This window comes from Mobula hypostoma, chromosome 16 (genome assembly GCF_963921235.1).
Source record: "Mobula hypostoma chromosome 16, sMobHyp1.1, whole genome shotgun sequence".
In the NCBI taxonomy this organism is placed as follows: domain Eukaryota; kingdom Metazoa; phylum Chordata; class Chondrichthyes; order Myliobatiformes; family Myliobatidae; genus Mobula; species Mobula hypostoma.
Genome location: NC_086112.1, coordinates 34,835,220 through 34,860,811, shown reverse-complemented (window position 1 = coordinate 34,860,811; position 25,592 = coordinate 34,835,220). Strand labels below are relative to the sequence as shown.

At 39.6% G+C, this 25,592-nt stretch overlaps 1 protein-coding gene and 1 long non-coding RNA gene across 4 annotated transcripts in view; one reads left to right on the top strand and one right to left on the bottom strand.

Moving 5' to 3' along the window:
* The window catches only part of LOC134357331 (uncharacterized), a 105,407-nt gene extending 99,397 nt beyond the window's left edge, over positions 1 to 6,010 (bottom strand). For 2 of the 3 annotated variants that reach the window (XR_010020595.1, XR_010020594.1), the window contains exon 1: positions 5,875 to 6,010. This is a non-coding gene — a long non-coding RNA (uncharacterized LOC134357331). Of the gene's footprint in view, positions 1 to 4,941; positions 5,025 to 5,874 lie in introns of those variants that run through there. The other variant, XR_010020596.1, reaches the window with a different exon arrangement.
* LOC134357329 (retinal dehydrogenase 2-like) overlaps positions 5,030 to 25,592 on the top strand; it is a 58,332-nt gene continuing 37,769 nt past the window's right edge. Inside the window, exons 1-5 of the mRNA XM_063068746.1 lie at positions 5,030 to 5,164; positions 5,263 to 5,378; positions 6,032 to 6,136; positions 18,554 to 18,694; positions 23,635 to 23,764. Coding sequence (XP_062924816.1) covers positions 5,286 to 5,378; positions 6,032 to 6,136; positions 18,554 to 18,694; positions 23,635 to 23,764 — 469 coding nt within the window. The 5' untranslated portion in view covers positions 5,030 to 5,164; positions 5,263 to 5,285. The remainder of the gene's footprint in view (positions 5,165 to 5,262; positions 5,379 to 6,031; positions 6,137 to 18,553; positions 18,695 to 23,634; positions 23,765 to 25,592) is intronic.

Sequence of the window (25,592 nt, the reverse complement as noted above, 5' to 3'; positions counted from 1 at the left end):
CCCTAGGTTCACCACATTTTTGGCTCATAGCAAGGTGAGATCTTGGTGATTTGAAATGTTGATACTAAACAATTCACTTCTGTCATAGCAACAGCAGGTTACTGATCCATTTTCGGAACTTCCAGTTCCCATTTGTTGTTTAGGCCACAGATTTTCTACTAATCCTCAGATATATGCAGAGTTGTTTAGATTCTGTTCCTTTGATATACAAAAGGATATTGAGGTGCAAGTCCACAGCCCTCTGAAAGTAACAACACAAGTGGATCGTAAATACGACAGATGCTGGAAATCTTGAACAGCATGCACAAAATGCTTGATGAACTCTGAAAGTCAGGCAGCATCAGTGGATGGGGATGAACAGTTGACATTTTGGGCCAAGACCCTTCATCAGGATGGGAAAGGAAGAAGTCAGAAGGCAGAAAAAGAAGTTGATGGAAGGGGAAGAGTACAATCTGACAAATAATGGGTGAGACCAAGTGAGGAAGAAGGTTGGTGGGTGGGGAAGGGGGCTTGAAGTAAGATTCTGGAAGGAGTTAGGTAGAAGAGTTAAGCGACTGAAGAAGAAGTAATAGGAGAGGATAGTGGACTGCGGAAGAAGGGGAAAGAGGAGTGGTACTAGAAGGACTTTATGGGCAATTAAGGAGATAAGAGAAGTGGTGAGCGAGAAGCCAGAATAGGACATAGAAAAAGTAAGGGGGGGGGCAGAAGGGGAGCAATTACTAGAAGTTAGAGAAATTGATGTTCGTGTCATCAGGTTGGAGGCTAACCAGACAAAATATGAGGTATCACTCTTCCAACAAGAGAGTGACCTTATAATGGCAGTAGAGGAGGCCAAGGACAGACATGTTGGAATATAATGGGAAGTTGGAACACAAGTGGACTGTTTGACAAAGAAGGCATACAGCATACTTGCCTTTATTGGTTGGATCTTTCAGTATAAAAGTTGAGAAGCCACATTGCAACAACTTAAAACTTGATAGAAGTCACATTTGGAGTATTGTGATTAGTATTTTGTGTCAGTCTTCACTGTGGAAGACACCAGCAGCATGCCAGAAATTTGAAGATGTCAGGGGACAGAAGTGAGTATAGTCACTATTACTAAGGAGAAGGTGCTTAGTAATTATAGGTCAGCCAGCCTGACCTCAATGGTTGGGAAGATATCATAGTCCGTTATTAAGAATTAGGTAGGAGGCACATGATAAAATAGGCCAAAGTCAACAAGGTTTCCATTAAGGGAAATCTTGCCTGACAAATCTGTTGGGATTCTTTGAGGAAATAATGAGCAGGATAGACAAAGGAGAATCAATGGATCTTGTTCATTTGGATTTTCAGAAGGCCTTTGACAAGGTGCTGCACATGAGGCTGCTTAACAAGGTAAGAGTCCATGGTATTACAGGAGAGCTGCTCTCATGGATAGAAGATTGGTTGACTGGCAGGAAGCAGAGAGTGAGAATAAAGACTGCTAGTGACTAGTGGTGTTCTGTGAAGGTCAGTGTTATGTCCACTATTACTCATTTATATGTTAATTATCTAGATGAACAAAGTGATGGCTTTCTGGCCAAGTTTGTGGATGAAATAGAGATAGTTGGAGGGCAGGTAGTGATGAGGAAGCAGGACGTCTGGAGAAGGACTTAGATGGGCAAAGAAATGCAGTGGATGGAATACAGTGTGGGGAAGTGTATGGTCACTCACCTAGTTAGAAGGAATAATGGCATAAACTATTTCCTAAAATGGGAGAAAGCTCATAAATTGGAGGTGCAAGGTGACTTGGATGTCTTTGATTCTATAAAGGTTAACTTACAGTTTGAGTCAGTCGTAGGGAAGGCAAATTAAATGTTGACATTCATTTTGAGAGGACTAGGATATAAAAGCAAGAATGTAAAACTAAGGCTTCATAGGACATTGTTCAGACCCTGTTTAGAGTACTGTGAGCAGTTTTGGCCGCCATATCTATGAAAGGATGTGCTGACATTAGAGACGGTACGGAGGAGATTTATGAGAATTCTCCTAGGAATGAAAAGATTAATGTATAAGGAGTACTTGATGATTCTGGGCCTCTACTCTCTGGAGCATAGAAGAATGAAGAACCTACTGAATACCGAAAGGCCTAGTAGAGAGGGCATAGATAGGATGTTTCCAATAGTGGGAGAGTCTAGGACCAAAGGGCACAGCCTCAGAATAGAAGGACATCCCTTTAGAACAGAAATAAGGAGTAATTTCTTTAGCTGGTGGTTAATTTGTGGAATTCATTGCCACACACATCTGTAGAGGCAAAGTCATTGGGTACATTTAAAGCAGAGGTTGATAGGTTCTTGATTAGTAAAGATATCTAAGGTTACTGGGAGAAGATAGAATGGGTGTGTTGAGATGGAAAATAAGTCATCTATGATTGACTGGTGGATATTTGATGGGCCGAATGACCGAATTCTGCTCCTATGTCTTATGGTGTCATTGTTTTCTCATCACTAAGTTACGGGCAGACATTTGGTGCAGAAGAGATTCACCAAGTTGCTTCCTGGAATAAAACGTATTAGCTGCAAGGACAGGTTATACTAATTATGTTTTTTGAGTGTTGGAGCCTGAGGGGTAACCTGATAGAACTACATAAAATCATAAGAGGCACAGATAAGCCAGTCTTTTTTCCAGCGTGGTAGTGTCAGATACATTTCGGCCTGAAGCATGGACTGTACTTCTTTCCATAGATGCTGTCTGGCCTGCTGAGTTCCTCCAGCATTTTGTGTGTGTTGCTCAGATTTCCAGCATCTGCAGATTTTCTCTTGTTAGTGTCAAATAATAGACAGCATTCATTTAGGATGAGAGGGGGAAAGTTTAAAGGTGGTATCTCAGGCAAGTGTTTGACCAACACTTTGGGATTCCATGGATGAGTTTTGCAAGATGGATAGAAAATTTTCAAAAGCATATTTTATCAAATGAGCTACATTAATGTAGTGACATGACCAAAGACAATGTTAGGTCAAAATTCTAAAACACTTTCGCATAGAAAAGAAATCCAAAATAGTTTTTCAGCATAAAATATGAAATCAAGAACACGATGAAAAGACAAAACATCCAGTCACCAGGCTGTGCGGTTTGTATGACTTCAATATATATAAGTTGAATAGTCAAATTTTAGAATAATTACAGGAAAGGCCACTCAGACAATTGAGTCCCTGCTTGATTTCTAGCAGAGCAATCTAGTCAGTTCTATTAGCCCAGCAAATTAATTGCATTCTTACAAAATTTGCTTTTGAAAGCCTTTATTGATTCTGTTTCCATCACCTTTACAGATCAAATGACCTGTTTCATAAAGGACTGTTTAAATTTGTGCCACTTGGTCACCAGACAATACAACACAGAATTAGACCTCTTGGCCAACTATGCCCAGGCTACCATCAAGTACATATATATACTAATCTCATTTATTAATACTTGGTCTGTGGCCTTCTATACCCTGGTAATTCAAGTGTGCATCTTATTATTTCTTAAACTTCTAGTAGGAACAGCTTACCTCTGTTTATCCTTCCCAGATCAGTTATGATTTCAAACACCTTAAATCTCTAAAGGGAATAACCCCAGTGTTTGTAATGTATTCTTAAAACTGACTTCCTTCAAGCCCAAAGCTATTTTAGTAAATTGTTTATATATCATCTCTATCACTTATATGTTCTTCCCAATATCATCTGAATTCTACGGAGTATTTCAGCTATGGCCCAAACAGTTCAACATACCGAAGGGTCTTGGCCCAAAACGTCGACTGTACTTTTTTTCCATAGATGCTGCCTGGCCTGCTGAGTTCCTCCAGCATTTTGTGTGTGTCACTCAACATAACGTTGCTGTTTTTGCTCTTTCTACCTGTATTTATAAACCTCAGGATCCTATATGGTTTACTAGCTACTCCCTTCACATCTACAGCCAGTCAAAAGCTTTTCCTGCATATGCTTCCAGGTCATTGTGTCTCTAACACTCTTCAGAATTATTCTGCTTACACTATATTTTCTCTCGTTCTTTCTGTCGTGATATATATCACTTCACATGTTCTCTCTATAAATGTTTTTCTATTGTTTTATGATCATTTTGACAACTTACATTTCCTGGTTGTCTATTATTATTCTCCTCACTGCCATATTCACAAGCTTGGTGCTACTTTACCACATACACCTTTGACTAACACATTTCTGTTACAAAAAAAAACATAAATAATAATGCCAGTAAACATTGCTATGGCACATTTCAAATTTGACTAACTTTCTAGGATATTGGATGTAGCATGTTATTGCTCAGCTCTACAGCAGCAGAAACTGCTAAAGGCCCCCACCTGAAATGTGTTTCTCTTTCCACAAATGCTGCCAGACCTGCTTGTATTTTCTGGGGGGTTTTTTTGTATCATATTTGCAGTGTCTGCACTTTTTTTTATCTACCAAGTTTTATTGTGAATATAAGGTCAGTCAGAGCAGTGGCCATGTTGAACACTTAAAACAATAAGATTCATAGATCATATCAATTGGTTTAGACGAAAATATTCACAGACGGTATAAAGTAATTCCGCCTGCATATGGGGTAAGTTATCTGTGCCCATTTGAGAAGTACGACGAGTGACACAGGTGCACTAATGTCCATTCATGGTATCACGACAACTACAGTAAAAGCCAATAAAGGCAGCCAGATTTCGGTGAAGTTGAAAGCGAATCTAGAAACGGTGATATAGGTACCCTGTGAAGTAAGAACAGGAATGGTTCCCACAGAGGGATCTGGAGCATATCGTTCCACTCTGAGTCCTGGCTTTAATTTATGTCGATCAGTTTTCCGATTCAAAGAATGAAAGGTATTTAAGTGCATTGAGGAAAATAAGCATTTTTTTAAAAATCTGACTAGTAGAATTGCTTTTAACTTAGATCTCGCAGGATTACTCGGATCATAGGTTTTTGTAACAAAATACATTACCATCACATTTTGTAACCTCACGTTCCTAGTACTGATTGGAAAGATTACGAATGGTTTTCAACCAGCCGTGACTTGGGTTGTTCTATATGCCGCTGCCGAGGGGTGGGGATTTGCCCTTTGGACGTGTCATGTATTGTATCGTTCTTACAGCCAATCGTTTCATCGAATGTTCCAAGAGTTTAAAAACTCTGTTTCAACATCTTGTGACTGACAGCAAAAGCAGGTAAGTACTACAAACTTTTTTAAAGAGGGGCGGGGGGTGGGTATATTATTTGGAAAGCTTTATTTCTGGTGCCTGAACTTGAACTGTGCCTACTGTAGGAACACGGACAAACCAGCAGGACATGAGTGCTCCAGCTGCCGGCTACGAAACCCCAGCGCCAAGTCCTCTCAGTCAGCCCGTGCCATTGTCTGAACTGGAAATCACACACACAAAGGTGAGTGCGGTCACTTAACTCCAAGCTTCCTTTACTTTTCCAGCTTTCGGCAGCAGACCATGAGCGTACAACTAACCCCCTCACTCCTGCCTTTCCCATCTGTGACCACAGTGAAATCCAACATCATTTACTTTAATCCAGAAGAGCCCCAAAATAATGTCGGGTTTATAGACATTGTTTACCTTACATTGCTAAGAGCGAGAAACAAAATCTAGTGATTAATATACAAGTGGCATTTTATAAATGGGGCGAGAAAATACAAAAGGTGAACATGCTGACTTCTCGCAGAACTGAGGAAGTTGAAACAACCTGTTGAGACTAAAAGGCAGTCAACCGGCCTGACGAACAATTCTGTCTCACCGCTACTATCAAGCGGATTTACTAATAGCGTCGAGCTTGCCGCGATCTTTAAAATAAAAATTATTCGGATGCATCTGCGCAAAACACCAGACAATCTGGAATCTTGACCCGCGCTTTATGTGAAATTTAGTATCACCTTAAAGGTCAGATCTGCAAGTAGATCCGTGGATCGCTACCTATTTACCCTTAACCAAGGGTAGATTGTTGAACACATACGAGCAAAGAAAGCGGCAGCGAAAGTACCGTGCCAGTTCGAGCTGCTGCCCACTCCGTGTGTTTTTGCTTTATTGCAGATCTTCATAAATAATGAATGGCATAATTCCAGCAGCGGCAACAAGTTTGCAACCTACAACCCGGCCACTGGAGAGAAAATCTGTGACGTGGAAGAAGGCGATAAAGTGGGTGTACTTCGTTATTTCAATTACGCCTGCGGCCGCGCTGGTCTTCTTACATCTGTCTCTACTTCCCTGCGTACAACGACGAAGTGAGACCATTTTGGCAAATCCCATCAGTCATCTTCCGCTCCTATATTCGCAAAAACTTTCCCTCTTATATGCCCACCAATTTCCCTCTGATTTTTTTTTTTGGGGGGGGGGATTACCTATCGTAAAGCGGAGACATGGGAGTGAAAGCGGAACAATTTCCCTCCATAGGATGTTGTGTGAACTGTTGAGTTCTTCAATCCTTTTGTGTGTGTTACCTGGAGTAAAGGGTGATTTACAGTAGCCTGTTAGCCTGACAGCAGATCTTTCGGATGCAGCAGGAACGTGGAGCACTCGGGGAAACTTGCACAGTCATGGGGAGAATGTGGGAACCCCACGTCGATGTTATCTGAGGTCAGGATAGAGCCCCCAAGTCGTGAGGCGACATCACTAACTGCTGCACCTTCTTGGTGGTAGAGATCACAGGCGTGGGAGGGGTTGCCAGAAAACCGTCTACAAGTAAATGCAAATGTATTTTGGCAATTGTTTATACTGCAGCCATTTAGGAGGTTAGGAGAGAAACTGTTTATAATGTGTTAATGCAAAAGCAGATAGATTATGATTTAGTTACGTAGGATACTGATGCGATCACAGCTGGAGTACTAGTCCAGTATGGGTCTTCTCTGGTAACGTAAGGGCTATGGACTTCAGCCAAGCACTCAACTGATCCAGAAGACTAATCCACATGGGATTCACAGAGGTTTCGCATATTGGATTCAAATTTGGCTTGACCATGAACGGCAGAGGGTAGTGGAGGAGGGTGTTATTCGGGCTGGAGGTCTGTATCAAAAGGTGTCTCGGACCTCGTTTTTTGCGAGATGCGGGGGTGCTGGCTGAGCAGTAAGTTGGTAGATGACACAGAATTTGTTAGGGTTGTGTGTAGCGAAGAAGACTGTTAATGGAAACTGCAAGGAATAGACCAGCTGGAAATTTGGGCAGAGAAATGGTAGATGTACTGATGGATCTTGGACTAGTCGATAGGTCCCTGAAAGTGGAAACACAAGCAGGTAGGTTGGTAACTATTGACTTTAACAGTCAGTGCACTAAGTATATAAGTCATGCAGCAGCGGTATAAAACTTTGGTTAGACCACTTTTAGAGTATTGTGTGAAGTTCTGTTGAGCACACTACAGGGAGGATGTATAGGCTTTGAAGAAGGTGTAAAAGTGGTTCATCAAGTTGGAGGCTACCCAGACAGAATATGAGGTGTGTGGTTGCTCCAACCTGAGAGTGGCCTCATCATAGCAATTGAGGAGGCCATGGACCAATATGTTGGAATGGGAATGGGGATTGGAATTAAAATGGTTGGCCGCGAAATCCTGCTTCATGCAGATAGGGCAAAGGTGCTCGACACTGGTCCCCCAATCTACATTGTGTCTCCCCAATGTAAAGGAGGCTGAATTGGGATCACTGGATTCAGTAGATAATCCGAATAGGTTCTCAGGTGAAGTGTTACCTCACCTCGAAGGACTGTTTGGGGCCCTGAATGGAGGTGACGGAGGAGGTGAATGAACGGGTTTAGCACTTCTTCCGCTTGTATAGATAAGTGCCAGGATCAAGATTAGTGGGGAGTAATGAATGGACAAGGAAATTACAGAGGGAGCGATCCCTATGGAAAGGGTAGAGTGAGGGGAGGTGAAGATGTCTTTGGTGTAGGATCCTGTTGAAAATGGTGGTAGTTGTGGAGAATGATGTGCTGGACTCGGAGGTTCATGGGTTTGTAGGTGAGGACAAGGGGAACTCTATCCTTGTAAAGGCAGCTGAAACATGGGGTGAGAGTGGATGTTCAGGAAATGGAAGAGATTTAGATAAGGGCAGCATCAATGCTGGAATTTATTTTTCCATTAATAGTGAAGTCTATTTTCCCTGGTGGAAATGTCAAATTCTAAAGTGCACAGATTTGAGAAAAGACGGGTGAGTTCAATCATTTAAGACATGGAAGAGGTGGGAGTTTTTTTCTCAGAAGTTTTTGCATCTTTGGAATTCTCTTCCTCAAGGAGAGTGGCTGTTGTGCAAACATATTTAAGGTGGAGAGAGCAAGGGGGTGAAAGCGACTGGGGATAGGTTGGAGTGTGAAGCTGAATACACCATCAGTCCAAATGTGACCTTATTGAATGGAAGGGCAGGCCCAAGGGACCACTTGGCCTATTGCTGCTGCTACATTTATGTGGATTTAGATTGGGAAAGTTGTACTGTGGATGCAGCAGCACTCTGCTACAGCTTTTCTTTCGAGTAACCTACAATAACCAAAGGGGAAAATAAAATCCGTGGCTTTGTAGCCCCATAGTGGCTGCTTTGGTGTAGGAGGTGGAAAGGAGAAGAGTTGTATGTTCTTCCATAAAGCAGAGGACCACAGGGTCCTCCGAGAACAGAGTGAAAGGAAAGAGCTCTGATGGTCAATTGCAGAAGTTAGACCTATGAAAAGGTAACTCAGATGTCAATATTCCAGCGGAGTCCGTTTACTGTTCAAGTGATTCAGATGAGGACTTCAAGTGACAACCCGCAGAAAAAGACAGATGAACATGTATTATGAAATTGTTCCCATGGGTGTATAGATTTCCTCTGGGTGTTCCAACTTCCTTCCGTAATCCAAAGTTGTACCCATTAGTAGGTTGATTGTTTATCATAAATTGTCCTGGGATTAGGCTAGTGTTAAATAGGTGGGTTGCTGGGCAGCTGGGCTGGAAAAGCCTGATTCACTCTGTAACTCTGAATAAATAAATGGACAGAGACATGGATACTCAGATAGATGACTTATGAATTGTCAGGCCTACCGGAAAGCTCACATACAATAAAGAAGTATGGGTAGTTCTTCCCCAGCTTTAACAGGGTAATGACCAGTAAATAGTGGTGACGTTAAAGCCCATACTTCCCAGTAAGCAAGTGGTGAGCACCCATTAACCTAGATATAGGGGATTAAGCCAGGTTCTTATTCCTTGTTCCATTCCATGATCTGGATTTGAAGCATCGAGTGTGGCTGGCAAGCGAGTCACTGACAACACTTTGGGATTTTTGTTTCATTTGCAAATATATGCACAGAAATCTCAAAGTTGCAGGAGTTTCAAAGGGTACTGACAGCAAATGGCAGTAGTTTTGCTGCCGCTAATTCACAGCATTCAAACTATTAAACTTAGCAGTCAAGAAAATGAAAAAGCATGTTTTACGTATAACAATTGAGAAAGTAAGGAGGCATGGGATCCAAGGGGACATTGCTTTGTGGATCCAGAACTGGCTTGCCAACAGAAGGCAAAGAGTGGTTCTAGATGGGTCATATTCTGCATGGAGGTCGGTCACCAGCGGTGTGCCTCAGGGATCTGTTCTGGGACCCCTACTCTTCGTGATTTTTATAAATGACCTGAATGAGGAAGTGGAGGGATGGGTTAGTAAGTTTGCTGATGACACAAAGGTTGAAGGTGTTGTGGATAGTGTGGAGGGCTGTCAGAGGTTACAGTGGGACATTGATAGGATGCAAAACTGGGCTGAGAAGTGGCAGATGGAGTTCAACCCAGATAAGTGTGAAGAGGTTCATTTTTGTAGGTCAAATATGATGGCAGAACATAGTATTAATGGTATGTCTCTTGGCAGTGTGGAGGATCAGAGGGAACTTGGGGTCCGAGTCCATAGGATGCTCAAAGCAGCTGCACAGGTTGACTCTGTGGTTAAGAAGGCATACGGTGTATTGACCTTCATCAATCGTGGAATTGAATGTAGGAGCTGAGAGGTAATGTTGCGGCTATATAGGACCCTGGTTAGACCCCACTTGGAGTACTGTGCTCAGTTCTGGTCGCCTCCCTACAGGAAGGATGTGGAAGCCATAGAAAGGGTGCAGAGGAGATTAACAAGGATGTTGCCTGGATTGGGGAGCATGACTTATGAGGATAGGTTGAGTGAACTCGGCCTTTTCTCCTTGGAGCGACGGAGGATGAGAGGTGACCTGATAGAGGTGTATAAGATGATGAGAGGCATTAATCATGTGGATAGTCAGAGGCTTTTTCCCAGGGCTGAAATGGTTGCCACAAGAGGACACAGGTTTAAGGTGCTGGGGTGGAGGTACAGGGGTAAGTTTTTTACTCAGAGTGGTGAGTGTGTGGAAAGGGCTGCCGGCAACGGTGGTGGAGGAGGATACGATAGGGCCTTTTAAGAGACATTTGGATAGGTACATGGAGCTTAGAAAAATAGAGGGCTATAGGTAAACCTAATAATTTCTAATGTAGGGACATGTTCGGCACAACTTTGTGGGCCGAAGGGCCTGTATTGTGCTGTAGGTTTTCTATGTTTCTCTGTTTCTAATAGATACAGTTAAATTAATTTTAATACACTTTAAAAACCTCTAGATTCTATCTTCTATGAATTTTGGTTATTTAATCATATTGAAGAGCATTTTTATATATAAAACTTATTTATACACTTTTATTGCAATGTTCTTTACAAAAGTTGGTAACATTTGATGTGTATTATATTGCTAGGTCATCTATTGTTTTTGGTTAATCACTGGAGCCACCAGATTGTTATCTGAAGATTGGGAATGCGTTCTTGCTGCGTTGCAATTATACCACAAAGCATGGAGATCATTGGAGGTCACACAAGAGTAGATCAAATAAAGTGCCAGCCGCCCCTGTGTGGTCTAGTGTCTGGTGGTTAATTGTAAAGCTACAGCAATAAATAGGATGAAGGGTCTTGGACAAAACATTGACGACCTATTCATTTCCATAAATGCTGCCTGACCTGCTGAATTCCTCCAGCATTTTTTGTGTGTTGCTCTGAATTTCCATCATCTGCAGAATCTAATAGGAGACTTTTGCTTCAATTAGAAAATTAGAAGGTGATTTATGAGGTGATCCAATAAAGTATCTGATTATTTTTAAAATGTAACTTTAAACTACAGTTATAGTATACTTATTGTAAGTTCAATACCTAGAATAAGACCCAGCTTCTGATTCCAGATGTCTGATTGCAAGTGTTTAATATTCCTGTCATTATGGTTCACTTAGTCACACTCTTGTCCATAATTCAGAAGACTCTGTTTGAAATGTAATCCAAAAGATTGGAATAAATATCTAGGCTGTCATTCCAGTGTAGTGCTGAAGGATTGCTCAGTACTGTACTGATTTTGATGTCTTTTGCCTGAGAGATTAAACTAATGCTATATCTTTTCTGAGACATTGCAGAAGATTCTATGGTTCTACTTTAGACTGCAGGGGTGTTATAGATACCATGTAAGCAAGTACTTGTTCTTCAATCAACATCACGAAAACTATATGTCATTACACTCCCGTTACTATAAAATGTCTTCAGCTTCCTACATGACACCAGTGCTACCCTTCTGAACTGCTTAATCAAATGTAAATTCTTCTTCTTCTTCATCTTCTTGAGCCATTAGTTCCCAGTTTAACATAGGTCGCTAATGACCTGTTGTATCCACTGTCCAAAGTCAATGGTATGGTTGGAGTTCATCAATGCTTTTGTAATCCATTGTATCCACTATATAGTGTATTGGCCTGTACAGCTTCACCAGAACCTTGGTTGGCCAATCTTACCCAGTTCCACCTCTCACGATGGAGGTGTAGGGTTGGACTCTGAGAGACTATCAAATATAAATGGTGGCATCAAAAGCACTGTGGAAAGTAAGCTTTCTTTCCTTCTTGGTGGTAGGCAGATTGCTGCAATGGGAAACTGACTCCAAACTCCTGCCGGAAACGTCAACTGTATTTTTTTCCATAGATGCTGCCTGACCTGCTGAGTTCCTCCAGCATTTTGTGTGTGTTGCTTGGATTTCCAGCATTTGCAGACCTTATCTTGTTTCCTAACTACATTATAATCTTCCTTCTTGATGTGCTAAACAATACACTCGGCATTATTTAGCACACTTTATTATGTACACCTGTAAACCTGTACTCCTGTTCAGTAATGCAATTATCTGATCAGCCAGTCATATTACAGCAACTCAATGCAAAAAAAAAGAGCATGCAGGCTTGGATAAGAGGTAGAGTTGTTGTCCAGAGCAATCACCAGAATGGGGAAGAAATGTGCTCGAGTGACTTTGACCATGGGGTGAATGTTGGTGCTAGACAGGTGATTTGAATATATTAGAAACTGCTGATCTCCTGTGATTTTCATCCACGGGTCTTTGGAGTTTACAGAGAATGATGTGAAAAGGGAAAAAGAAAAAAAAATCCAGTAAGCAGTAGCTCTGTGGAGAAAATGCCTTGTTAATGAGAGAGGTCAGAGGAGAATGGCCAGACTGTTGAAGCTGACAGGAAGGCGACAGTAACTCAAATAACCACACGTTACAACAGGGGTGTGCAGAAAAGCATCTCAAAATGCACAACATGTTGAACCTTGAAGTGGATGGGCTAAAGCAGCAGAAGACAACAAACCTACACTCGGTGGCCACTTATTACGTGCAGGAATAGCTAATAAAGTGGCCACTGAGTGTACAATAGTTATCACAGATGTCCTTGCCTCCCGTTTTATTTTTATAGTTGGGCATCTTGAATTCTTCAGTAACCAAGTATTGTGCTATATTTAGTCAGCCTCAATCACCCGCTTACTTACTTAAGCCCATCACCCCTACTGGGACAGAGGCCACTGACAGCAGCTTGCCAGGGTCTGCTGTCATTGGAGCTACTGTTGCCGTTTGTTTAGTGCTGGGTTTTTACAGGATATGGTTGCTAGACCTCCTCCCTTTGCAGCTTGGCTTGGAACTGTCATGGGCGGAGTTTCAATCAACCTCAAATGAGCTTTATTAATTAGGATTACTAAACCACAGTATTTGCATCTGACTGCATGAAATGATGATCCAAATTGCCACTTATTTGAAAGCTGGTTATAATTTGCAATCAATTTTATGCAGCTGTGCATATCTGTATCTGGCTAATTCCTTTCCAGCCCCCAGTGACCTGTCCTCCTCAGCCCTCTGGGCTAAACAATTCCAGAGGTTCACCACCCTCTATGACATTTAATATGCAGCTCAATTTCAATTGATTGTCCCCAATATTGCAACTCTATCCCATGTTGGTAGCCTCTTCAGTTAGATAAAACATATTGATAAAAGAGAATATTAGCATTCTTACTGTAGTTATCATCTTAGAGACATGGAATACAAAAGACCACCAAATCACTTTCATGTTTTGTAACAGCATCATCTGAAAGTAACCCCAGAGAGCTTTGCTTGGGTAATATATATAACTATTACTTTTTAAGGAGCTCATTATCATATTGGTGATGAATCTATCAGCAAATAACATTTAATAACAATGATGTTTTCACAGTAATCAGTCAGAACTGAAGGCTACTACAATGGTCATCTTCATTAAAATGTATTCAATACATCTCAATTAAGATGGTCATTGTAATGACCTTCAGTCTTGACTATTGTAGAGACTTCATTCCTTTTAAATGCTATTCACTAATAGATTCATCACAAATATAATTGTGAGCTACCACTGAGACATGTAAGACTAAATAACTCAAATAGAATTGGGCAAAAGAGGGGGAAAACCATTAGGCAAACCAAGGGGAAAAATTGGGAAGGATTTAAAAATTTCATCATTAGTGTATTTCATTATTTCTAGGTGATAACTTAATTATCACCTACTCACACGTAGAGGACTACTCAAGTGTATCTAACCTATACAAAAGAGCAAAAATATCCAATCTTATCAGTTTGTACCTTTAACTTTCTCACAGTCCTCTGTAAAGTAAAAGAAGGAATCTTAATTGATGTCATTGAGTAATACCTGAAAACCAATAATTTGTTCAACCATGCTCTGTTTCTGGCAGAACCTAATGATTCCGAGTCTCGTGGTGGCTTTGGTTGGACGAAGCCTCAATACCAGAGAATAGATGACAATAACTGATTTTGATATTAGGGTTGCATTTGGAAATTATGTACTAAGGAACATCATAAATCTGAATTCAGAAGGTAAAATTATCTATTTGGCATAGAGATCTTTAAAAGTGGCAGTGCATGTAGATAATAAAGTTAAGAAAGCATATAAGATACTGGCCTTAATTAGTTGGGACACGGAACACAAGAACCGGAAGTTTTTATAACTTAATAAATCGTTGGAGTACTGCATGCGTTTCTGGTCATCCAGAGGAAAGATAAGAGGACAGAGGAGATTCACTAGGCTCTTTCCTGTACCTGATGAATGATGGCGTGGAAGTCACAGCGATAGGAAAAAATGCAGAATTGAACAATCACTGAGTCCTCATGAGTAACAAAAGTGGTCACTTTTGCTTATACACTTAGTGGCCACTTTATTGTGCACCATACCGCAGCGGTTAATGTGACATTATTACAGCTCAAGGCATCAAAGTTCAAAGTACAGTTCTGTCGTCCTCTACAAGAAGTTTGTATGTCTTTCCCGTGAGCATATGTGTTTCCTCCAGGGTCTCCGGTTTCCTCCCACAGTCCAAAGACGTACCAGTTAGTAGGTTAATTGGTCATTGTAAATTGTCCTATGAATAGGCTAGTGTTAAACAGCTGGTAGCTGGGTGATGCAACTCATTGGGTCGAAAGGGCCCCTTCTGTGCTGTATCACTAAGTAAAAATAAGTACATTAAATAAAGTGGCCACTAGGTGAATGTTCATGGTCTTCTGCTGCTGTTGCCCATCTACTAAAAGGTCTGACATGTTGTGCATTCAGAGAAGCTCTTCTGCACACTACTGTTGTAACGCATGATTATTTGAGTTACTGTTGCCTTCCTGTCAGCTTGAACCAAACTGTTCATTCTCCTCTGATCTCTCTCATTAACGAAGTGTTTTCACCCACAGAACTGCTGCTCACTGATTTTTTTTTGCACCATTCTCTATAAACTCTAGAGACTGTTGTGCATGAAAATTCCAGGAGATCAGCATTTTCTGAGATACTTAAGCCACCTTGTCTGGCACCAACAATCATTCCATGGTCAAAGTCACTTCGATCATATTTCCCCCCCCCCCCGCCCCCCCATCCTGATGTTTGGTCTGAACACCAGCTGTACCTCTTGGCCATGACTACATACTTTTATGCATTGAATTGCTGCCACATGATTGGTTAGTTAAATATTTGCATTAAAGAGCAGGTGTAGAGGTATATCTAATAAAGTGACTTCTGAAGTGTATGGTTAGTTGGACCAGCCATGTAACTATGAAAATAACACAGAATTGGATACTTTGTGAAAAGTTACTTGTCTCTTTCAAAACTCTTCAATGGTGTACAAGTTTCAAGGTTCTAAATTAGAGTACAATTACAACAGTATTCAACAAGCACAACATATCCAAAATGGTGTTCTATCAATAGAGCAAATATCAATTTATTCACTGGCATATCTTTCAATACTTGTGACCACTACCTCTAAAAAGGGCATAAAATAATGCAATCATAATTATTGTCAATTACTTTTGAATTGTAAACTTCCCTAAAGTGCATATGTTCATTATTGCTAAGTCAAATCTTGAAAGTTCCCCGCCTGAGAGCACCACGGAAGCGCCATTTGCAGGTGTTGGCTGGACCAAGAAGATGGGATTGGGAGAAACAGTTGGCACTCCAATGCAAATTTAGGTTCTGAAAGCCTGACTGTCCAGCTTTTGCCTCTGCCTATCAATCCTGAATGATAGTACAGTCAAAATTAAGTACATTCTCTGTCGTCATCAGACAGAGTTAGATGCAGAGTTTGGTGGCTTTCTTACTGTAACTGCTTACGTCTTTTGTAAACCATAGTGCTTCTGCAATTCAATGCATTTATTGTTGTAGTTTCTGAATGCAAGTGTTGATTTTTTTTTAAATCAGCAATTAGAGAATGTGATTGGGTGATCATCCAAGTGGCTTAAATCATTTCCCCTGCTTCGTTACCAGAAGCTTATGGTAGTAACCATCCGGCAAAAAAGGCCAAAATTGTAAAAGGCAACGAGGAGACCAAATATCATTAAAATAATCCAAAAAACAATTTTTTATAAGTAAATTGAACTTCGTTCCTCAAACACACAAAGAATTGCACAGAGGAAACATGGCCTTTACTGCTTTTGTTAGTTTACTGAAATTTGTTCTGATTTCTAAAGACAAAATTGTAAAAATGAAATTTCAAGTAAAATGGTTTGTGCAAATTAAATTATTCTTTTTAAAAGGGAGAATTCTGTTTTTCTAAATATAAAGGTATTGATTCAAGATTACATTACCTTCACACTGATTTTCTCTGACCATGAAGGAATTAGATTAAATCCAATTACCCTCGTCAATCTGCTAAGGAAACTGTTTCTACAGGTGTTGCATTTTGCCAACTTTCCTAAAGTAGAAAGTTTCTCCCCCCACCCCCAACATTCTTTCCCCATTCCTCATCATGTACACTGCATGACAATTATATGAACACACAGAACGTTACAAATAGGAAATATTGGAAATCGATAGCTGATCGGTTTGCTTTAAATTAAACTTTTCCAGCTTTTGAATCTTAAATCATAGTGAGGAATTTCAACCCCGTTTACCTTTGAAATGTCCTAATCTTATCTTGAGATCTAAGTAGATTATTTTACTTTTATAGCCTGGTGGTAAACCCTGTTAATAATGTTTTAGTTATGGTTTTATTCGGAGTATGCCCTTCCAGACTTTCAATCCATGCCACACCTGCAGCCCCAGACAAATCCGATTACTTACCGACCAGCGCTGGAGTCTCTGTACATCCCCCCTGAGCTGTAATAGCATCATGCTAACTGCTACGCTACCGTGGTGCCCCAAGTTAAGTTAATAATGAGTGATGATATCAAGGCTGGCATTTTTATCCACCTTATTTTCTCCAAGAAAGTGACCATGAACCTTTTAAATTGACTATATTGGTATTTGTTGAATTCAAGTCATTTCATTGTATTAATTGCAATATGTTGATGTGAAACTGAAGTCAGAAACCAGGCAAGGATAATAGACATCTTTCTTTAAAGAGCATTAGTGAACTAGTTATTTTCCTATGCTCAAGATCTAATTGACTTGTGATACAGATCAGCCAAGATCTGATTGAACAGTAAACTAAGTATGATTTTTAGGAAGGTCAGCCTACAGTTCATTTCGTGTTCTTAAACTATAGTCTAATAGCTTCCAAACTTAAGTTCACTTCCTGTAAGTACTTAATTATAGTACAAAAATTCAAACACTTGTTATTTTAAGTACTGTATGTGTAGTTCCAAAGTATAATACTGAATGTAGCCTCATTTCCTTGCAGCTTTCGAATGTGGATGGTTACAGAGATTATTGCAAACTATAATCACAGTAGTTTCTTTCAACACATACTCTTCTGGTTGCTGCTTAAATAAGTCCCTTTTCTTACCACTTGTTAAACCACATGCATGCACGTGCACACACACACACATACATTTCAGCTATACCAACAACCACACTCAGAGCATATCATGAATGGAGTCATAGCCTCAAATATGCATTTGATCTTTTATTTTCATTAGCAAATCTTCGCTGCTTACTTTAGGTTTAGCTACAGCTGCATTTTAATTTAAGATGGGATATGTTAAAATAGGTGAAATCTTATTAATTAAAAAGACTGGGCAAAGTGTAACAAGGCTACATTGAATGGCTAGTGATGAGAGTGACACGCTAGTCACTGTAGTAAGGTATTGCCTCATAAATTGAAGATGGATAGCCCGAAGAGTCAATGGTGTTATAACAAAAAATCATACATCAAACATCTGTAAATTGAGGAATCATTGCATGGGACATTGATTCTGCCATAGCTGCAGTATCACTCTGAATCTGCTCTTCTTGCCTGCTGTATCAAAGGAATAGATGGTCAATAATCACCTACAAAAATGGATGCTAAAGTTCTGGCCTTATTTCCTTTAAACAATATCAGCTGTAATTTTTTTTCCATTTTTCAAATCCTTATTTTAATGTGCCTTTTGACTTGTCAAAATGCTTACACTATGAAGTACAAAGATGGAAGGATGGGTGAGAATGATGAATTGTGCACTTATATGGCCATTATTTCAAGCGTTGAAGTTAGCTATTACTACTCAACAGGTCAGGCAGCATCTGAGGAAAGAGAAGCAGAGTTAATGTTTCAAACCTCAGCTGACACTGTTCTAATGAAAGGCCATGGATCTTAAATATTAACCTTGTTCTTTTGGCCAAAGGTCCGCTGAATAATTCCAACAAATTCTGTTTTTATTTCAGATTACCAGCATCTGCATTTTTTTTTGCTTCTCGAAAATGCTTTTTATTATGAAATGTTTTTATTTTAAAAACTGTATTATAAGTTATTAAAATGCTTAAACAGTGCTTTTCCTACACTGTTCAACTGTCATAAAATCTCAGAGTAACAGCTTAGGTTATGAATTGTTTCCCTTAAGGTGGAAGTTGATAAGGCTGTAAAGGCAGCCAGAGATGCCTTTCAGATTGGATCAGTGTGGCGCAGGATGGACGCTTCTCAAAGAGGAAGGCTCTTAAATAAACTTGCTGATCTAATGGAACGAGATCGTGTTGTACTGAGTGTAAGTTTTCATATTACACTTCCACATTTGTACACATGAAGATTCCAGAATTATTGTATTGACTCACCATTGTACAGATGTCACACATAACAAATAGCCAGAGCTTGAATTTAGCATAACTTCTCAATTCCTGTGCAAATTACTTCTTTTTCCACAGTTTCCATAAAGTTATATACTACTCCTGGTTAAAATTAGTGAACCCTGTAGTACAATGTTTGCCAGCCTTTTTTTAGTCCAATGTCCCCCAAAAGCACTTTCTTATTTGCCAACACCTCCCTAAAGCACCTTCATACTTGCCAACACCCCTCTTAGGCATAATATACTTTCCAGCGCCCCCATAGTGTAAAAAGATGTCTACCATATTTTAACATGAGAAAAATGTCTCTGCTTTAAATTTTTATTTTTCTTTAAACCTAGCTTAAACAGAATATGTGCACTGTACAGCAGCTTCAATATCAATGCGATCTTTGAGCTTGATGGTTTTTAGCAAGAGTTGAAATTTTGGTTCAAGATGTGACAGCAAAAGCCTTAAGTTTCCACATGTAACAATGTCCAAGCAGTTTCTGTTTTTTGTGAGTATGTGGTTCACTGCACTGAAGCCTCTTTCAACAAGGTAGGAGGATGGAAATGCAATGAACAGCAGTTTGGCACTTCTCCAAAGACCAGGAAACTTTGCATGATAGTGCAGCCACAAATCACAAAAGCCAATATTTTTGAAAAGCATTTTTGCTTCTTCATCATTCTGAATTACGATAATTTCTTCTTGCAAGCTCCCTTCCTATTCCTCCACCTTGTAAAGAAATGGTTTATCTGCCCAGTCCGGAATTTCCAAATTATTCAAATCCTTGAATCAATTCTGAAATTCCATCTTCAATGGCTGCAGGTGTAAGCAGTACTCTTGCAAACCACCATCTGTGAAAGAGAGTGCCATGCAGGGAAACTGTGAGAACATTCTTTTTCCAATGTTTTGCTTATATTTTTCCAATTTTCTGATAAGAGTGGACACTGCATTTTTGCCTGGATTAAATTAAAATTCTCACCCTCCAATTTCATATTTAGAATGTTCATTTTGTCATACAGATGGGCTAGGTATGTCACATCTCCACATAAAAGTTCAAGCTTGTCCCCTAAGCTCTTGTCGGCTCTGAGCAAATATTCAACCAGTGTCTAAAAGATCAAAGAAATGTGCTAAGCAGCAGCCTTTTGACAGCTGATGCACTTCAGTGTGAAGAAGCAAGCATTCAAACTCTTCGTCATTACCTTGGCATAACTGACAAAATATTCTGCTAATTAATGGATGAGCATTAATTTTGGTGATAGCAGATATTACAAGAGTCTTGCTTGAAAAAAGTCAGTGGCTGAGGTTTTTGGCTGTGAGACGTCGACAATGAATTACACGATGCATTGCAAACTGACTTGGAATTTCTTTTTTCATAAATGCCACATGGCGATGTGTGTCACATATGGTGCTCCATCTGTTACACAAGAAGTCAACATCCTAATCGGAATACATTTATCCTCAATATATATTTTGAGCTTGTCGTAGATTGATTCTCCATTGATATTTGTTTTTAACTTTTTATAAAAGAGAATCTCTTCATAAACTTTCCCATTTTAGATCAAGCGTACATATGCCATTATCAATGCTTTGTTGTCTCACACAGTTCACTCATCCAGTTGTATACCAAATTCTGTTTTTTGTAGCTCTGTGCATAGTTGATACTCAATATCTTCTCTCATTTCATCAAAACAATGAGCTACAGAGTTATTACTCAGAGGAATTGATTTTAAAGTACTGGTATTTATTTTGAGAACAGTGGTGAGCACTTCTGATACAGCAGGCATTATTAACCTTTCACCAAATCTATGAGATTTTCCACACTTTGCTATCATTTTGGAAATGTTATAAGAAGCAATGCGACTGCTATCAAGGTCATTTTTAGAATTCTTGGCAAATGACTTGAATGTGCAATGCCTTTTAAATGCTTCTTTCATTTTCTGGAACTGGGGGGGTTTAAGGTGTCTCTTACGGAAGTGTTCCTGCAATCTTGATGGTTTCATGCCTTCGTTAGACAGTACACTATTACAAATAAGACTCATGGGGCATCACTGATCTGATAGGAACATAATAAAACCAAATTCCGGGTATGTAACATTGTATTGACACACTTCCTGTAGTATCTGTTTCTTAGCAGGATTAGAATTCAAGGCATCACCACCTTCAAACTCATTAAAATGTGGCATACATATTTATTCATCATTAATGAGGCTAAATTAAAATTAAGAAATAACACAAATAGGGAATTCCTATCAGACAATGATGATGGAAGTGAGTTGGCATAGATGGAACAATGGTAGTGGCACAGAAAGGAACAGTGAGACAAAGATGAAGATGATCACAACAGCGAAACATACGTTGTCAAGGATTCAGATTGGAATTTGAATGTTAGTCGGAATAGAGCGGGTGTTCGGTAAGCTAACTTTATACTATTCTAGTTAGCATGTTTGACCAATCATGTAATAATCCCCAAAGATGGTTCTTTGAATATAAGAAGACATTGTCGCTTTGAACACCTTGGCAGGTTTACTGATTGGTTCTATTTCATATTTTTGATGATGTGTGTTCACTATTTGCAAAGCTATGGTTCTTCCCGTGTTCCAGTGCCTCATCCTTTTTTTAGAAGTGCCTGCTCTGCTAACGATCAGTAAGGTCTCGTGGCTCAAGTTAGGGTGCAACTTACTGCCACCGCAAGATTCTTGAACACCACCTTCCCCATGCCCCCTTAAGACGCATAAACGCCCCTATTGGGAAACACTGCTGTAATATTTTATCATGTGTGGTGGTCAATGATTTGACTGATAACTATTAAGAAGAAGGTACATTTCTTTGCATAATGCTAAAGCACACAACTATGAAGACCATTGTGATCAATGTGTATTCCAATATGAAACAGCCTGTAATCTGTTTTAGAACAGGTGTGAGGTCAAATAATTGATTTCCACCAAAGATCAAATCCTTTTGAAAATACTTCATTAATTCGACTACAATGATCCACTGTTCAGCCATAAAGAGTCATCAAGTCATAGAACACGGATAGGGACTCTTGGACCCATCATATCCATACTGTCCATTGAGTACTCACACGTGCTATCTCCATTTTCTACCATTTGGTCCATATCCTGCTGTGATTTGGTGATTCAGGAGTCTCTCTAGATACTTCCTAAATGTTGTGAGAGTCCCTGCCTCCACCATCTGCTGTCCAAATTTCAACCCACCATCTGGGAGCAAAAATCCTTTCTCTGATCCCTTCTAATCCGTCTATCTCCTTATCTTAAACCTATATCATTTGATTTCAGACATCTCCCCTCTGGAGAAATGTTTCTTACTAACTATCTAATTAATGCCCGGCATACTTTTGTAAACATTACTCCTGTCCCTCCTCTACCTCCTCTACTCCAAGATAAACCAACCCGGTCCAGTCTCTCTTTAGAACTGAAATGCTCCATTGCAGATAACATTCTAACAAGTCTCCACAACATTCTCACCACTGCAGGCAGCACTTCATGTTTGGTAACTTGAATAGACCTCCATCTGTGGCCAAGCCAATGTTTCATAAAATTGTACTACAATATCCCTGCACATTTATAATATCCATTATATGTGTACCACCTTTTTTTTATTTGTGTTGCTATCTTCAATGATCCTTGGACTTTTACATCTAGCTCCTCTATCCTTCAGTACCTCCAGGGACTTCATCATTCATGGTGGATATTCTAACCTTGTGTTGGTGGTAAAGGTGGGGGGGGGGGGTTAGAGTCATAGAGTTATAAGGAAATACAGCACAAAAACAGGCCCTTCAGCCCATCTGGTCCATGCTGAAACCATTTAAACTGCCTACTCCCATCAACCTGCACTGAGACAATAGCCCCCCCGCCCCATATTCCTGCTATCCATGTACCTATCCAAACTTGTCTTAAACATTGAAATCAAACTCACATGCACCACCCGTGCTGGCAGCTCATTCCACACTCCCACAACCTGAGTGAAGCAGTTTCCCCTCACGTTCCCCTTAAACCTCTCACCTTTCACCCTTAACCCATGACCTCTAATTGTAGTCCCAGCCAACCTCAGTGGAAAAACCCTGCTTGCTTTTACCCTATCTACAGTATACGTGTCATAGGAGCAGCAATCAAAGTTGCCTGGGTGAGCAACTGTAGAAGGTCCCCATTGCAGCCACTAGGTATTATTCATGAAGAGAATGAATGTTCAGAGATACAGATTTGGGGCCAGTCAAGCAGAATGCTTTGTCTTGGAGGATGATGAGCTTCTTGTGCACAGTTGGAGGTGGAGGGTACTTCATCACAATCTTAACTTGTACTTGTCTCTTGTAGATGGCAATGGTGTGCCAGAAAATGTGTCACATACCAGAAGATACCAGTGTCTGATCTATTCTTGTATCCATAATAGTTGTTATTGTTAAGTGTCATGTCAATTGTGACCACCAGGATGTTGCTTAAAGCTCCAGTGAATGTATTCATTGTCACAGAAGCACTATTAAATTGGGTTTCCTACCCTCTAGTACACACCATTCGACGCTGCTATAATCACAAGCTGATTGATATTTTCCAGTTAAAGCCCCATGAGATACTTACACTATTTTTCTTTTAATAATTAATAAGAGAAAGTGTAAAGATTAGCAATGGATAGACTAAAGATTATTTATTGTCCGTGATCAAGTCCGTGATTTTCAAAGAACAGTAAAATTATACTGAATTGCATCAGTGTAAATAATTGATAGAAATATCCTTATACCACAATTCTTAAATTATGATTAATTTAAATTCTTCAGTTATTTAATGTTTCATCGGTCAATTTTGCAAAATTATTAAAATTGAACTAAATATGCATCATCATACTGAGTTTTCCCTTTTTATTTAAGACAATAGAATCTATTGATGCTGGAAAGCTCTTCCTTCAAGCATACTTTATTGACTTAGATGCTTCAATTAAAACAATACGTTACTATGCTGGCTGGGCTGACAAAATCCAAGGATACACAATTCCTGTTGGTAAGCTTTAATTTATACTCAATAACTGTGTTAAGTGGTCTGCCCTTGAAATAAACATTGTGGGAACTTTCTAATAATGTAAGAATGTTTGTGGAAGAATGTTTATTTTGGGCCAAGTTATTGCAATCTGCCTTTTCAGAATCAGAAACAAATTGTCTTAGTATATTACTCCCAGTACAAATGTTAACTGATCTCCCTAACCCTTGAACTGTTTGGTTAGAATGTCAAATTATTTAAAATTTTCAATTATACCCCTATATTTGCCTCCAGTACTAGCAATATGTTTGATTCCTCAGTGTAGGGACGGTCAGAGCTGGACAATAGATGATGGCATTTCAGCAAAAGAACCAGAATCGGGTTTGATATCGCTGCCGTTTGTTGTGAAATATGTTGTTTTGTGGCAGCAGTGCAGTATGTTACATAAAAAACTATAAATTACAAAAGAAATATGTACAAACGTATAAACTTAAAATAAATTAAGTGAACAGTGCAAGAAGAGAGGAAAACATATTGAGGTAATGTTCATGGATTCATTATCCATTCAGAAATCGGACAGAGGGGAAGAAACTGATCCTGAATCATTGAGTGTGTGTCTTCAGGCTCCTGCACCTGCTTCTTAATGGTAGCAGTAAGACAAGGGTATCCATATCCAATGAACTCAAAAATAAAATAAGGACATCATGATTTATGACTGTATTCCTAAAAACCTAAACTGATTATTATTGTTCATATTGGTTTATGGCTGCTTTATTCTCTAAATTTGCCGTAAGCATTAACATTTTGCTGATATATGCTTACTTAGGCATCCACTGATGATAGTCATTATTTATTTGTGAGCTTAGATAACAAATGTTGGTGAAGTTGAGCGTCATCACAGTGGAATTAATTCAGCATTTCCAAATATCCATGCTAATCCATTTTACAGCATAGGTTACCGAGGATACTGTCCTACTCCCCATTGCAGGGAAGTTTGGGAAAATGATACACGCAAGAGATTCTGCTAATGCTGGAAGCCTTCAGCAACATATAAACAGCTGAGGGACTTAGCAAGTCAGGCAGCACCTATGAAGAGGAAGAAACAGTCAATGTATCAGGCTGAGAGCCTTCATCAGAAATACCAGAGGGACTCGAAAAGTCAGATTCTGCCTGACATGCTGAGTTCCTCAAGCGTGTTGTATGTGCTGCTCAGTTTGGGGTAATTGATGTCACTAGTTACCATGACAGCTGAGATCTGTTAGCAAAGAAGAAAACATAACTCAGAACTTGGAGCTCCAAAAGATATCAGCAAGTGGTATACAGTAGAAACATGTTTTTGCAATTTGTTTTTATGATTAGTAGGCCAAACTATATAAAGGAATACTTAGCTAAGAATAGTGAGATTTCCACACCAGAATGTATGATTTAATTGACAAGAACCATGGATTTATTCAAGATTCAAGACTTTATTGTCATTCTTCAGTACATGAATGTAAAGGAAAATGAAATGATTGTTACTCAGATCCAATGCAGCATAAAAACACAAGAAACATAATGAATACAATAAAAAAGATAACAATAAATAAAAATATAAAAGCAATCCAATAAAACACTGTACAAGTAACTGTTATATACTGTACACGGACTGATTATCTGTACATAAAGTGAAGCTAAGTGATATGTATATAATGGTGGAGGAGGGTGAAGGGGTGGGGTAATGGGTGGAGGTATTGATCAACCTGACGGCTTGAGAAACGTAGCTGTTTTTGAGTCTCGTGGTCCCAGTGCGGATACTGTGAAGCCTCTTCTCTCATGGGAATGGAACAAACCATCCATAAACATGATGGGTGGG